The following is a 16,376-nucleotide window of genomic DNA, read 5'->3' as shown; positions in this document are numbered from 1 at the left end:
TGTCGGTGGGAATCAAAATTTGAAATCAGGTCAGCTTTACACATTATCCAACGTTGTCGGTGGGAATCAAAATTTGAAATCAGGTCAGCTTTACACATTATCCAACGTTGTCGGTGGGAATCAAAATTTGAAATCAGGTCAGCTTTACACATTATCCAACGTTGTCGGTGGGAATCAAAATTTGAAATCAGGTCAGCTTTACACATTATCCAACGTTGTCGGTGGGAATCAAAATTTGAAATCAGGTCAGCTTTACACATTATCCAACGTTGTCGGTGGGAATCAAAATTTGAAATCAGGTCAGCTTTACACATTATCCAACGTTGTCGGTGGGAATCAAAATTTGAAATCAGGTCAGCTTTACACATTATCCAACGTTGTCGGTGGGAATCAAAATTTGAAATCAGGTCAGCTTTACACATTATCCAACGTTGTCGGTGGGAATCAAAATTTGAAATCAGGTCAGCTTTACACATTATCCAACGTTGTCGGTGGGAATCAAAATTTGAAATCAGGTCAGCTTTACACATTATCCAACGTTGTCGGTGGGAATCAAAATTTGAAATCAGGTCAGCTTTACACATTATCCAACGTTGTCGGTGGGAATCAAAATTTGAAATCAGGTCAGCTTTACACATTATCCAACGTTGTCGGTGGGAATCAAAATTTGAAATCAGGTCAGCTTTACACATTATCCAACGTTGTCGGTGGGAATCAAAATTTGAAATCAGGTCAGCTTTACACATTATCCAACGTTGTCGGTGGGAATCAAAATTTGAAATCAGGTCAGCTTTACACATTATCCAACGTTGTCGGTGGGAATCAAAATTTGAAATCAGGTCAGCTTTACACATTATCCAACGTTGTCGGTGGGAATCAAAATTTGAAATCAGGTCAGCTTTACACATTATCCAACGTTGTCGGTGGGAATCAAAATTTGAAATCAGGTCAGCTTTACACATTATCCAACGTTGTCGGTGGGAATCAAAATTTGAAATCAGGTCAGCTTTACACATTATCCAACGTTGTCGGTGGGAATCAAAATTTGAAATCAGGTCAGCTTTACACATTATCCAACGTTGTCGGTGGGAATCAAAATTTGAAATCAGGTCAGCTTTACACATTATCCAACGTTGTCGGTGGGAATCAAAATTTGAAATCAGGTCAGCTTTACACATTATCCAACGTTGTCGGTGGGAATCAAAATTTGAAATCAGGTCAGCTTTACACATTATCCAACGTTGTCGGTGGGAATCAAAATTTGAAATCAGGTCAGCTTTACACATTATCCAACGTTGTCGGTGGGAATCAAAATTTGAAATCAGGTCAGCTTTACACATTATCCAACGTTGTCGGTGGGAATCAAAATTTGAAATCAGGTCAGCTTTACACATTATCCAACGTTGTCGGTGGGAATCAAAATTTGAAATCAGGTCAGCTTTACACATTATCCAACGTTGTCGGTGGGAATCAAAATTTGAAATCAGGTCAGCTTTACACATTATCCAACGTTGTCGGTGGGAATCAAAATTTGAAATCAGGTCAGCTTTACACATTATCCAACGTTGTCGGTGGGAATCAAAATTTGAAATCAGGTCAGCTTTACACATTATCCAACGTTGTCGGTGGGAATCAAAATTTGAAATCAGGTCAGCTTTACACATTATCCAACGTTGTCGGTGGGAATCAAAATTTGAAATCAGGTCAGCTTTACACATTATCCAACGTTGTCGGTGGGAATCAAAATTTGAAATCAGGTCAGCTTTACACATTATCCAACGTTGTCGGTGGGAATCAAAATTTGAAATCAGGTCAGCTTTACACATTATCCAACGTTGTCGGTGGGAATCAAAATTTGAAATCAGGTCAGCTTTACACATTATCCAACGTTGTCGGTGGGAATCAAAATTTGAAATCAGGTCAGCTTTACACATTATCCAACGTTGTCGGTGGGAATCAAAATTTGAAATCAGGTCAGCTTTACACATTATCCAACGTTGTCGGTGGGAATCAAAATTTGAAATCAGGTCAGCTTTACACATTATCCAACGTTGTCGGTGGGAATCAAAATTTGAAATCAGGTCAGCTTTACACATTATCCAACGTTGTCGGTGGGAATCAAAATTTGAAATCAGGTCAGCTTTACACATTATCCAACGTTGTCGGTGGGAATCAAAATTTGAAATCAGGTCAGCTTTACACATTATCCAACGTTGTCGGTGGGAATCAAAATTTGAAATCAGGTCAGCTTTACACATTATCCAACGTTGTCGGTGGGAATCAAAATTTGAAATCAGGTCAGCTTTACACATTATCCAACGTTGTCGGTGGGAATCAAAATTTGAAATCAGGTCAGCTTTACACATTATCCAACGTTGTCGGTGGGAATCAAAATTTGAAATCAGGTCAGCTTTACACATTATCCAACGTTGTCGGTGGGAATCAAAATTTGAAATCAGGTCAGCTTTACACATTATCCAACGTTGTCGGTGGGAATCAAAATTTGAAATCAGGTCAGCTTTACACATTATCCAACGTTGTCGGTGGGAATCAAAATTTGAAATCAGGTCAGCTTTACACATTATCCAACGTTGTCGGTGGGAATCAAAATTTGAAATCAGGTCAGCTTTACACATTATCCAACGTTGTCGGTGGGAATCAAAATTTGAAATCAGGTCAGCTTTACACATTATCCAACGTTGTCGGTGGGAATCAAAATTTGAAATCAGGTCAGCTTTACACATTATCCAACGTTGTCGGTGGGAATCAAAATTTGAAATCAGGTCAGCTTTACACATTATCCAACGTTGTCGGTGGGAATCAAAATTTGAAATCAGGTCAGCTTTACACATTATCCAACGTTGTCGGTGGGAATCAAAATTTGAAATCAGGTCAGCTTTACACATTATCCAACGTTGTCGGTGGGAATCAAAATTTGAAATCAGGTCAGCTTTACACATTATCCAACGTTGTCGGTGGGAATCAAAATTTGAAATCAGGTCAGCTTTACACATTATCCAACGTTGTCGGTGGGAATCAAAATTTGAAATCAGGTCAGCTTTACACATTATCCAACGTTGTCGGTGGGAATCAAAATTTGAAATCAGGTCAGCTTTACACATTATCCAACGTTGTCGGTGGGAATCAAAATTTGAAATCAGGTCAGCTTTACACATTATCCAACGTTGTCGGTGGGAATCAAAATTTGAAATCAGGTCAGCTTTACACATTATCCAACGTTGTCGGTGGGAATCAAAATTTGAAATCAGGTCAGCTTTACACATTATCCAACGTTGTCGGTGGGAATCAAAATTTGAAATCAGGTCAGCTTTACACATTATCCAACGTTGTCGGTGGGAATCAAAATTTGAAATCAGGTCAGCTTTACACATTATCCAACGTTGTCGGTGGGAATCAAAATTTGAAATCAGGTCAGCTTTACACATTATCCAACGTTGTCGGTGGGAATCAAAATTTGAAATCAGGTCAGCTTTACACATTATCCAACGTTGTCGGTGGGAATCAAAATTTGAAATCAGGTCAGCTTTACACATTATCCAACGTTGTCGGTGGGAATCAAAATTTGAAATCAGGTCAGCTTTACACATTATCCAACGTTGTCGGTGGGAATCAAAATTTGAAATCAGGTCAGCTTTACACATTATCCAACGTTGTCGGTGGGAATCAAAATTTGAAATCAGGTCAGCTTTACACATTATCCAACGTTGTCGGTGGGAATCAAAATTTGAAATCAGGTCAGCTTTACACATTATCCAACGTTGTCGGTGGGAATCAAAATTTGAAATCAGGTCAGCTTTACACATTATCCAACGTTGTCGGTGGGAATCAAAATTTGAAATCAGGTCAGCTTTACACATTATCCAACGTTGTCGGTGGGAATCAAAATTTGAAATCAGGTCAGCTTTACACATTATCCAACGTTGTCGGTGGGAATCAAAATTTGAAATCAGGTCAGCTTTACACATTATCCAACGTTGTCGGTGGGAATCAAAATTTGAAATCAGGTCAGCTTTACACATTATCCAACGTTGTCGGTGGGAATCAAAATTTGAAATCAGGTCAGCTTTACACATTATCCAACGTTGTCGGTGGGAATCAAAATTTGAAATCAGGTCAGCTTTACACATTATCCAACGTTGTCGGTGGGAATCAAAATTTGAAATCAGGTCAGCTTTACACATTATCCAACGTTGTCGGTGGGAATCAAAATTTGAAATCAGGTCAGCTTTACACATTATCCAACGTTGTCGGTGGGAATCAAAATTTGAAATCAGGTCAGCTTTACACATTATCCAACGTTGTCGGTGGGAATCAAAATTTGAAATCAGGTCAGCTTTACACATTATCCAACGTTGTCGGTGGGAATCAAAATTTGAAATCAGGTCAGCTTTACACATTATCCAACGTTGTCGGTGGGAATCAAAATTTGAAATCAGGTCAGCTTTACACATTATCCAACGTTGTCGGTGGGAATCAAAATTTGAAATCAGGTCAGCTTTACACATTATCCAACGTTGTCGGTGGGAATCAAAATTTGAAATCAGGTCAGCTTTACACATTATCCAACGTTGTCGGTGGGAATCAAAATTTGAAATCAGGTCAGCTTTACACATTATCCAACGTTGTCGGTGGGAATCAAAATTTGAAATCAGGTCAGCTTTACACATTATCCAACGTTGTCGGTGGGAATCAAAATTTGAAATCAGGTCAGCTTTACACATTATCCAACGTTGTCGGTGGGAATCAAAATTTGAAATCAGGTCAGCTTTACACATTATCCAACGTTGTCGGTGGGAATCAAAATTTGAAATCAGGTCAGCTTTACACATTATCCAACGTTGTCGGTGGGAATCAAAATTTGAAATCAGGTCAGCTTTACACATTATCCAACGTTGTCGGTGGGAATCAAAATTTGAAATCAGGTCAGCTTTACACATTATCCAACGTTGTCGGTGGGAATCAAAATTTGAAATCAGGTCAGCTTTACACATTATCCAACGTTGTCGGTGGGAATCAAAATTTGAAATCAGGTCAGCTTTACACATTATCCAACGTTGTCGGTGGGAATCAAAATTTGAAATCAGGTCAGCTTTACACATTATCCAACGTTGTCGGTGGGAATCAAAATTTGAAATCAGGTCAGCTTTACACATTATCCAACGTTGTCGGTGGGAATCAAAATTTGAAATCAGGTCAGCTTTACACATTATCCAACGTTGTCGGTGGGAATCAAAATTTGAAATCAGGTCAGCTTTACACATTATCCAACGTTGTCGGTGGGAATCAAAATTTGAAATCAGGTCAGCTTTACACATTATCCAACGTTGTCGGTGGGAATCAAAATTTGAAATCAGGTCAGCTTTACACATTATCCAACGTTGTCGGTGGGAATCAAAATTTGAAATCAGGTCAGCTTTACACATTATCCAACGTTGTCGGTGGGAATCAAAATTTGAAATCAGGTCAGCTTTACACATTATCCAACGTTGTCGGTGGGAATCAAAATTTGAAATCAGGTCAGCTTTACACATTATCCAACGTTGTCGGTGGGAATCAAAATTTGAAATCAGGTCAGCTTTACACATTATCCAACGTTGTCGGTGGGAATCAAAATTTGAAATCAGGTCAGCTTTACACATTATCCAACGTTGTCGGTGGGAATCAAAATTTGAAATCAGGTCAGCTTTACACATTATCCAACGTTGTCGGTGGGAATCAAAATTTGAAATCAGGTCAGCTTTACACATTATCCAACGTTGTCGGTGGGAATCAAAATTTGAAATCAGGTCAGCTTTACACATTATCCAACGTTGTCGGTGGGAATCAAAATTTGAAATCAGGTCAGCTTTACACATTATCCAACGTTGTCGGTGGGAATCAAAATTTGAAATCAGGTCAGCTTTACACATTATCCAACGTTGTCGGTGGGAATCAAAATTTGAAATCAGGTCAGCTTTACACATTATCCAACGTTGTCGGTGGGAATCAAAATTTGAAATCAGGTCAGCTTTACACATTATCCAACGTTGTCGGTGGGAATCAAAATTTGAAATCAGGTCAGCTTTACACATTATCCAACGTTGTCGGTGGGAATCAAAATTTGAAATCAGGTCAGCTTTACACATTATCCAACGTTGTCGGTGGGAATCAAAATTTGAAATCAGGTCAGCTTTACACATTATCCAACGTTGTCGGTGGGAATCAAAATTTGAAATCAGGTCAGCTTTACACATTATCCAACGTTGTCGGTGGGAATCAAAATTTGAAATCAGGTCAGCTTTACACATTATCCAACGTTGTCGGTGGGAATCAAAATTTGAAATCAGGTCAGCTTTACACATTATCCAACGTTGTCGGTGGGAATCAAAATTTGAAATCAGGTCAGCTTTACACATTATCCAACGTTGTCGGTGGGAATCAAAATTTGAAATCAGGTCAGCTTTACACATTATCCAACGTTGTCGGTGGGAATCAAAATTTGAAATCAGGTCAGCTTTACACATTATCCAACGTTGTCGGTGGGAATCAAAATTTGAAATCAGGTCAGCTTTACACATTATCCAACGTTGTCGGTGGGAATCAAAATTTGAAATCAGGTCAGCTTTACACATTATCCAACGTTGTCGGTGGGAATCAAAATTTGAAATCAGGTCAGCTTTACACATTATCCAACGTTGTCGGTGGGAATCAAAATTTGAAATCAGGTCAGCTTTACACATTATCCAACGTTGTCGGTGGGAATCAAAATTTGAAATCAGGTCAGCTTTACACATTATCCAACGTTGTCGGTGGGAATCAAAATTTGAAATCAGGTCAGCTTTACACATTATCCAACGTTGTCGGTGGGAATCAAAATTTGAAATCAGGTCAGCTTTACACATTATCCAACGTTGTCGGTGGGAATCAAAATTTGAAATCAGGTCAGCTTTACACATTATCCAACGTTGTCGGTGGGAATCAAAATTTGAAATCAGGTCAGCTTTACACATTATCCAACGTTGTCGGTGGGAATCAAAATTTGAAATCAGGTCAGCTTTACACATTATCCAACGTTGTCGGTGGGAATCAAAATTTGAAATCAGGTCAGCTTTACACATTATCCAACGTTGTCGGTGGGAATCAAAATTTGAAATCAGGTCAGCTTTACACATTATCCAACGTTGTCGGTGGGAATCAAAATTTGAAATCAGGTCAGCTTTACACATTATCCAACGTTGTCGGTGGGAATCAAAATTTGAAATCAGGTCAGCTTTACACATTATCCAACGTTGTCGGTGGGAATCAAAATTTGAAATCAGGTCAGCTTTACACATTATCCAACGTTGTCGGTGGGAATCAAAATTTGAAATCAGGTCAGCTTTACACATTATCCAACGTTGTCGGTGGGAATCAAAATTTGAAATCAGGTCAGCTTTACACATTATCCAACGTTGTCGGTGGGAATCAAAATTTGAAATCAGGTCAGCTTTACACATTATCCAACGTTGTCGGTGGGAATCAAAATTTGAAATCAGGTCAGCTTTACACATTATCCAACGTTGTCGGTGGGAATCAAAATTTGAAATCAGGTCAGCTTTACACATTATCCAACGTTGTCGGTGGGAATCAAAATTTGAAATCAGGTCAGCTTTACACATTATCCAACGTTGTCGGTGGGAATCAAAATTTGAAATCAGGTCAGCTTTACACATTATCCAACGTTGTCGGTGGGAATCAAAATTTGAAATCAGGTCAGCTTTACACATTATCCAACGTTGTCGGTGGGAATCAAAATTTGAAATCAGGTCAGCTTTACACATTATCCAACGTTGTCGGTGGGAATCAAAATTTGAAATCAGGTCAGCTTTACACATTATCCAACGTTGTCGGTGGGAATCAAAATTTGAAATCAGGTCAGCTTTACACATTATCCAACGTTGTCGGTGGGAATCAAAATTTGAAATCAGGTCAGCTTTACACATTATCCAACGTTGTCGGTGGGAATCAAAATTTGAAATCAGGTCAGCTTTACACATTATCCAACGTTGTCGGTGGGAATCAAAATTTGAAATCAGGTCAGCTTTACACATTATCCAACGTTGTCGGTGGGAATCAAAATTTGAAATCAGGTCAGCTTTACACATTATCCAACGTTGTCGGTGGGAATCAAAATTTGAAATCAGGTCAGCTTTACACATTATCCAACGTTGTCGGTGGGAATCAAAATTTGAAATCAGGTCAGCTTTACACATTATCCAACGTTGTCGGTGGGAATCAAAATTTGAAATCAGGTCAGCTTTACACATTATCCAACGTTGTCGGTGGGAATCAAAATTTGAAATCAGGTCAGCTTTACACATTATCCAACGTTGTCGGTGGGAATCAAAATTTGAAATCAGGTCAGCTTTACACATTATCCAACGTTGTCGGTGGGAATCAAAATTTGAAATCAGGTCAGCTTTACACATTATCCAACGTTGTCGGTGGGAATCAAAATTTGAAATCAGGTCAGCTTTACACATTATCCAACGTTGTCGGTGGGAATCAAAATTTGAAATCAGGTCAGCTTTACACATTATCCAACGTTGTCGGTGGGAATCAAAATTTGAAATCAGGTCAGCTTTACACATTATCCAACGTTGTCGGTGGGAATCAAAATTTGAAATCAGGTCAGCTTTACACATTATCCAACGTTGTCGGTGGGAATCAAAATTTGAAATCAGGTCAGCTTTACACATTATCCAACGTTGTCGGTGGGAATCAAAATTTGAAATCAGGTCAGCTTTACACATTATCCAACGTTGTCGGTGGGAATCAAAATTTGAAATCAGGTCAGCTTTACACATTATCCAACGTTGTCGGTGGGAATCAAAATTTGAAATCAGGTCAGCTTTACACATTATCCAACGTTGTCGGTGGGAATCAAAATTTGAAATCAGGTCAGCTTTACACATTATGCGGCATTTTGAGGCGAAAAGTGAAAATGCCGCTGCGTGGGAGCTCCAATCGAGCGGCATTTGTTGCCGCATTTTGACGGGGATGAACAGCGCGACGCTATATTTGGCGTCGCACTGTTCATCCCCCATTACTGTTTTTTTTTTCAATTTTTTTTAAACCTCATACTTTTATATATTTACAATTTGTCCCCAATTGTTTCATTAAATATATAAAACAACCCCAATAATATTTAAATTTTATAATTTTACCCCAATTGTATAATTTGGACAAAATAAATTATTTTTTAAAATTAAAAATAATGCTAAAATTTAAAAGACATTATTATTAATTATAATATTAAAATCTAGATATTAAGTAAAGTCCCATGAAATATAAAGAGCAATCCCAATACATAATTCAAATATAATTTACATATCTGAAATACATAACATATAAAAACTGACACGCATAATATAAAACTTCATTAAAATAAAACATAAAATACAAACTAAACATAGAACATTTCCTGAGATGGACAAGCAACTCTCAATAATCTGGTAGATCGGGGCCAGAGTGTCCAATATCATTGAAATAATTGCCAAAATTAGAAGCAGACCCTTGTTCTTGTTGATTTCTTTTTTGTATTATTTTAATCTGTTGAGCTCGAACGTACTCACGCACGTTTGGATCAGCAATGGAATTCAAATCTTTCATTATAATTTTCCATTCATCTCTATCTTTTTTCATGGCTATCTTTTCTCGTTCGATATCAAACACTACTTGCCTGTCCAAGCTCGCCTTGTCTAACCTGTCTATAAATCGGTTGCTGGAGGTCTCGATGGACTCCACTACACTTGACTCATGATCATCATTTTTCCTTTTTAATTTAGCTTTTTTTACCCCCAATAGGTCGTTCAGATGGAGTAAGTGATGACAGTCCAGGAGATGTTGATATAGGAGATTCCGGAGTGGGATTATCTGATTGTGACGAGTCGAAGTTCACACTTTGGGATTGTCTTCGACCAACTTGTCTTGCTGTGGGGACATCATCTTTGAATTTTTCAAAATTTTTAACCATATTCCAGACATGATCAAATTTAAAACCTTTTTTGTACTTTGGTTCTTGCATAAATAACATCTTTGCTCGAACTAACTGCAAATTATAGTGAACATCAAGTTATGTATTTCAACAATAATAATAAAATTCAAACGATAATTAATAGAATACTTACAATATCTTCATCTGAAGCACCACTTGGATTCAGATTCTCTACTTGTCTCAAGCACGCATTCAATTTCCTTACTTCATTACTTATGATTTCCATTCGAGAACGTCGGCTCACACGCATCTCAAAATGCTGATCTCGAAGTTCATTGTATTTGTCCTCCACACGAGACCAAAATGCATCTCGAGAATGGTTTCTACCGATAATAGGGTCTTGAGAAATATCCAAGAATACTTGACAAAGGAGCACATCTTCAGTAACCGTGTATCCAGTTGATCGAACATACATTTTTTTGTAAAAAGCGATTGGTTTGGAGATCAGAAATACTTTGAAGAAATACTTCGAATTGGGTGGTTTGAAGTAGAATTCGTGAATGTTATTTATAGCCAATCCAAATTTGTTTTTTTTTTTTGAATTTGAATTTGAATTTGAATTTAATTTGCGGTTGGTTTGAATTTGTCGGTGGTCAACATTTGAAATTGAATCATTTTGTACAAACTGATCAGCTTTTTTTTGTAAAAAGTGGTTGGTTTGGAGATCAGAAATACTTCGAATTTGGTGGTTTGAAGTAGAATTCGTGAATGTTATTTATAGCCAATCCAAATTTGTTTTTTTGTTTGAATTTGAATTTGAATTTGAATTTGTCGGTGGTCAACATTTGAAATTGAATCATTTTGTACAAACTGATCAGCTTTACACATTATCCAACGTTGTCGGGGGGAATCAAAATTTGAAATCAGGTCAGCTTTACACATTATCCAACGTTGTCGGTGGGAATCAAAATTTGAAATCAGGTCAGCTTTACACATTATCCAACGTTGTCGGTGGGAATCAAAATTTGAAATCAGGTCAGCTTTACACATTATCCAACGTTGTCGGTGGGAATCAAAATTTGAAATCAGGTCAGCTTTACACATTATCCAACGTTGTCGGTGGGAATCAAAATTTGAAATCAGGTCAGCTTTACACATTATCCAACGTTGTCGGTGGGAATCAAAATTTGAAATCAGGTCAGCTTTACACATTATCCAACGTTGTCGGTGGGAATCAAAATTTGAAATCAGGTCAGCTTTACACATTATCCAACGTTGTCGGTGGGAATCAAAATTTGAAATCAGGTCAGCTTTCAGCTTTACACATTGTCCAACGTATACACAGCTCAGCTCTCCTTGAATTGTGTGAAAGCTTTGTATGAGTGGGAATCAATTTTTGAAATCAGGTCAGCTTTACACATTGTCCAACGTATACATGTAGGCTGTCTAAAAATCACAATAAATAGTTGATCCCCCATCAAACACCGATGATGGAAGTTACAATCTGACGACTTCCAGAAGGTTATAATTTAAGGACTTTCACGTAGAAGGTTACAATCTGACGACCTTCACAACAACTAATGAAGGCCCCAATTCAACAGCCTTCACAATCAACATCGGGAGTTACCATCTGACGACTCTCATATTTTCAAGGAGCCAAAACGCATTGTTAGACCCTAGAGGGGGGGTGATTAGGGTCTTATGCTAATCTAATCCGATTAAATACCAATTAAAATTAATTAACAAATTATTCTTGCAAGAGAGATCTACAATATGTTACAAGCAAGAATAAGCAATATGAACAAAGGTAAATATCCTAGCAAAGAGATATACTATGAGATATATGCAAGGATATATAAACAACACAAAGGTAAACAAAATGAACTAGATAGTGGATGAAATAAATGAGCAATGTACAATTAGCGATATAAGATAAATGCAAAAGCAAATGCGCCAATGACAAACTCAAACACACGATATGATCACGGAGTTCGGACCTTCCGTCCTACGTCTCCGCTCCCCACTCCCGGGGAGAAATCCACTATCACAACCGGGTTTTCTACGTTCACCCGAATAACGTTTACACCTCACAGTGTCGGTTTTCAACGCTCACCGAACAACGTCACTCCTCCACACTCGGTTTTCTAGTTCACCGAAAACTTCACAACACACTCGGTTTCTAGCTCACCGAAAACCTAACAATCTCACAATGTAACAAATATAAATTGTTCTCTAATATGGATGAGAACACAATAAAAGCCCACACTCAATGTTACAACTCTCACAACCCTAATATATTATGAATGCAAATACAATAAGCTCAAGTGGGTGTGTGTAAACAATGAGTGAAATCAAAATCAAAACTAAACTCAATTAAAATCTAGCATATAGAAATTATAAACAAAATAATAAATAGCTAGAAATGAGTTTAGAGATTCTTCTCTGAATAACAAGATGGAGAGATGGAGATTGAAGCCCAAACAAGAAGATGATCTCCTCCACTTGTGAAAACTTCTTCACAAACAAAACAAACCCTTAAACACACTTTAAACCCTTGTTTAAAACTTATTTTAAAAACTTCTTAGATACTTGAAAAGAGATCAGCAATTGGGTATTTATACCCACTCAAGATCTAAACAAAAACCCCAAACAAAATGACAAAACAGCCCCAGACAAATCAGCTCAGAAATAGCCGTTAGGAGACAACGGCTATATTGTCGGTCGACCGAAAATTCTTTACAGTTTCTGAAAAACTGTTAACATATACGATTTTGTAAAATCAATTGGTACAGTAAATCAACTCCAAAAATAGTAAAAACTGGAGGAAAGTTTCTAAACATGTAGATAAACATGTCAGAGAAAGAATTTTTCAAATATCACTTCCCATTTATGAAAACTTATCTGTTTTGTAAAACATGCACGAACATGTGCACGAACGAAAACGTGAATTTGTAAATTCCTTTAAACATAACAAATCAATTTCAAACTTGATGAAACTTTGCGAAATGTTTGTAAACATGAAAACAAACATGTTAGAAAAAGAATTTCTCAAATTGAATTTCTATTTGTGAAAACTCATGTATTTCGCAAGTGTGTCCAAAGCATGAAAACTCAAAACCATGCATGTATATATATAACTATATATATACATAGAAACCAAATACGTGTGTGTATATGATATTGAGCTTAAGGTACTTAACACACATAATATAAAATCTAAACTAAAGTTACCCAAGCAATGATCTTGATCTTCATTATGGCTCAACTTGCTACACGTTGCGGATGAAGCTTGAACTTAATCTTTGAACTTGATCTTTAACTTGAATTGTATATTGCTTCACCGACATTCCGCCAATCTCCTTTGGATATGATCGTTGAAGCTCTATTCCATCCATCCTCCAACAACGTTGTTTGTCTATAATAAATAAGAAAACACAAATACTAGATAAACAACATTAATGGTAAATTATTTGTTAAACATCATCAAAACAAGAAGGCCAACACGCACAGGGCGAACCAGCGTTATAACCTCAAAACGCAGAGTTAATCTCTAAAACAGCACGAACTGTACGTTTTCAGCCTAAAACAGGCTCAACTCTGCGTTTTCAACATCAAAACGCAGAGTTAATCTCTAAAACAGGCTTAACTGTGCGTTTTCAGCCTTTAAACAAGCCTAACTCTGCGTTTTCAGCCTAAAACACAGAGTTCGTCTCTAAAACAGCACGACCTGTGTGTTTCCAGCCTTTAAACAGGCCTAACTCTGCGTTTTCAGCCTAAAACGCAGAGTTCGTCTCTAAAACAGCACGACCTGTACGTTTTCAGCCTTTAAACAAGCCTAACTCTGCGTTTTCAGCCTAAAACGCAGAGTTCGTCTCTAAAACAGCACGACCTATGCGTTTCCAGCCTTTAAACAGGCCTAACTCTGCGTTTTCAGCCTAAAACGCAGAGTTCGTCTCTAAAACAGCACGACCTGTGCGTTTTCAGCCTTTAAACAGGCCCAACTGTGCGTTTTCAGGCCTAACTCTGCGTTTCAGGTCCAGAAACGCACAGTTTGGGCCCAGAACGCTGTTTTCAGCATTTTGACTCGTTCAAAACACTAACAGAACGGTTTCAAAACCGTTTTCCCCACTATTTAGGGAGCTGTTTAAGAGGGGGCGGTTACACCCCACGGTTACACCCCTAAATACCCTATAAATAGTGGGAAACTCAACTGAGTTCAGATCCTTCTTTTTGGGGGCAACAAAGAAGAGATCTTCGGCTGACCTTTTGGGGGAATTCTGGGAGCTTTCGGCAGCAACAAAATCCTTGGAGCATTCCCTTGGCTTATAACCGACTTTCGGTTCAAATCAACTCTTTTTCAAGAGTTTCAAACTCGTTCAGAGTTATCAACTCGATCAGAGTTCAAAACTTACTCCGCAAGTTCTTCTAAAACTCGCTCTCTGAGTTATCAACTCGTTAAGAGTTATTTTCAAACTTACCACGCAAGTTCTCCACAGCGTCAAATCGTGAGGAGAAAATCCCGTTCTAGTGAATCAAGACGTTCGGATCGTCAACGAGAAGCAAACTCGACGCGAGCATTCGAGGGAGACATCTCATCGCCACCGTGAAGAACCCAGAATTAAACAAAGGGGAGACTCAAATTCATTCTCCTCTCTTTTGTAATCGGAATCCAAATTGTAATCGATTTTTGAGAGAAATACAAGTCAACATTCTTTCATTGTCTTTTTTACTGGCAAATTCCAACAAACACATAACAGCTCAGCTCTCTTGAATTGTGTGAAAAGTTTATACGAGTGGGAATCATTTTTTGAAAATCAGCGCAGCTTTACACATTGTCGCAACATATACAGTAAAAGCAAATTTGAATTTTGTGACAAATTGATAACAGCTAGAAAGCATTTCCTAAAATCAAGCTGCTAACTTTACACATTGTTCAATGTATACAGCTAAGCAAAGTTTTATAATAGCATACTAAGATTAGGTACATCCACATAATTACTCGTTGTTGTGTAAATTATTATTCTCCATTTCTGCATACTTCAGTCATTTTTTAGCTATACTTCAAAATGAATTTCGGATGTTGGAGTGTCCATCAATACATTATCATCAATCTTCATCTTCGGATGATGATAATTTTTGCTGTCCCAATATCATTGCAGAGATTGATGAAACCGAAGAAGAGTAATTTGTGAGTACATCAATCAAACAACATGATGCCTCTGTTAAAATTTACAATCAACAACAACATACCAACGCGATCCATGGTGGCTCGATTCCCGGTCATGCAGTGATCAACCGCGATCGAGAAAATGCGCATCAGAATTTGGTCATTGATTACTTTGCCGATAATCCACGTTTTGGAGAAGATATGTTTCGTCGTCGATATCGGATGTCAAGAAGTTTGTTCCTTCGTATTGTTGATGCAGTGAAAGATCATGACTATTACTTCCAACAACAAAGTGATGGACTTGGTAGAATGGGATTATCACCGTTACAGAAAGTAACAGCTGTTTTTCGCATGTTGGCATACGGTCTACCAGCTGATGCTACGGACGAATACGTTAAAATAGGTGAGTCAACATCAATTGAAAGTATGACAAAATTTCGTCGTGCTATGGTGGAAATATTCGTAGAGCGGTATCTACGAACACCTAACGCTAATGATATTGCTAGGCTACTCTATATTGGAAAAAAACGTGGTTTTCCAGGAATGTTAGGAAGTCTTGATTGTATGCATTGGAAATGGAAAAATTGTCCAACAGCATGGTCTGGGCAATACACAGGACGTAGTGGGTCACTAACTATTTTCCTCGAAGCTGTGGCAGATTATGATCTTTGGATATGGCATGCATATTTTGGTATGTCAGGCACCAATAATGATATCAATGTGCTGGAGTCATCTAATCTTTTCTCTAACCTAGCTCAAGGTATTGCTCCTCCCGCTCACTATGTTATTCAAGGAAAAGAGTATAATATGGGTTATTATTTAGCTGATGGTATATATCCGAAATGGGCTACTATTGTACAAACAATCCAACAGCCACAAGGTAGGAAGAAAAAATATTTTGCCATGAAACAGGAAGCATGTAGAAAAGATGTAGAACGTGCGTTCGGAGTTCTCCAATCACGATTTGCAATCGTGGCAGGATCAGCACGTTTTTGGAAAAAACATGTATTACATGACATAATGACTGCATGCATTATTATGCACAATATGATAATCGAGGATGAACGTGATCTTTATGCACCAATTCAAGAAGTGAGGGAAGCACCAACACCAGAAGTTGATATGGTAGCAGATGAAACTACAAGATTTACTCAATTTATTGCACGTTACGGAAAAATCAAGGATAAAGATGCTCATATTGCGCTTCGTAATGCATTGATAGATCATCTATGA

At 37.9% G+C, this 16,376-nt stretch overlaps 1 protein-coding gene across 1 annotated transcript; it reads left to right on the top strand.

The window, feature by feature from the left end:
• On the top strand, window positions 15,366-16,376 carry LOC109826478 (putative nuclease HARBI1). Its single transcript, XM_020393507.1, has one exon. The coding sequence runs from the start codon at window positions 15,366-15,368 to the stop codon at window positions 16,374-16,376; it is 1,011 nt and encodes a 336-aa protein (XP_020249096.1).

This window comes from Asparagus officinalis, chromosome 10 (genome assembly GCF_001876935.1).
Source record: "Asparagus officinalis chromosome 10, Aspof.V1, whole genome shotgun sequence".
NCBI classification, from domain to species: Eukaryota; Viridiplantae; Streptophyta; class Magnoliopsida; order Asparagales; family Asparagaceae; genus Asparagus; species Asparagus officinalis.
The sequence above is the reverse complement of the archived record's forward strand: the minus strand, read 5'-3'. Positions and strand labels throughout refer to the sequence as shown.

What these genes read in the sequence shown, in the direction of transcription:
- LOC109826478 (XM_020393507.1), top strand. Translation starts at nt 15,366, where the DNA reads ATGTCAAGAAGTTTGTTCCTTCGTATTGTTGATGCAGTGAAAGATCAT.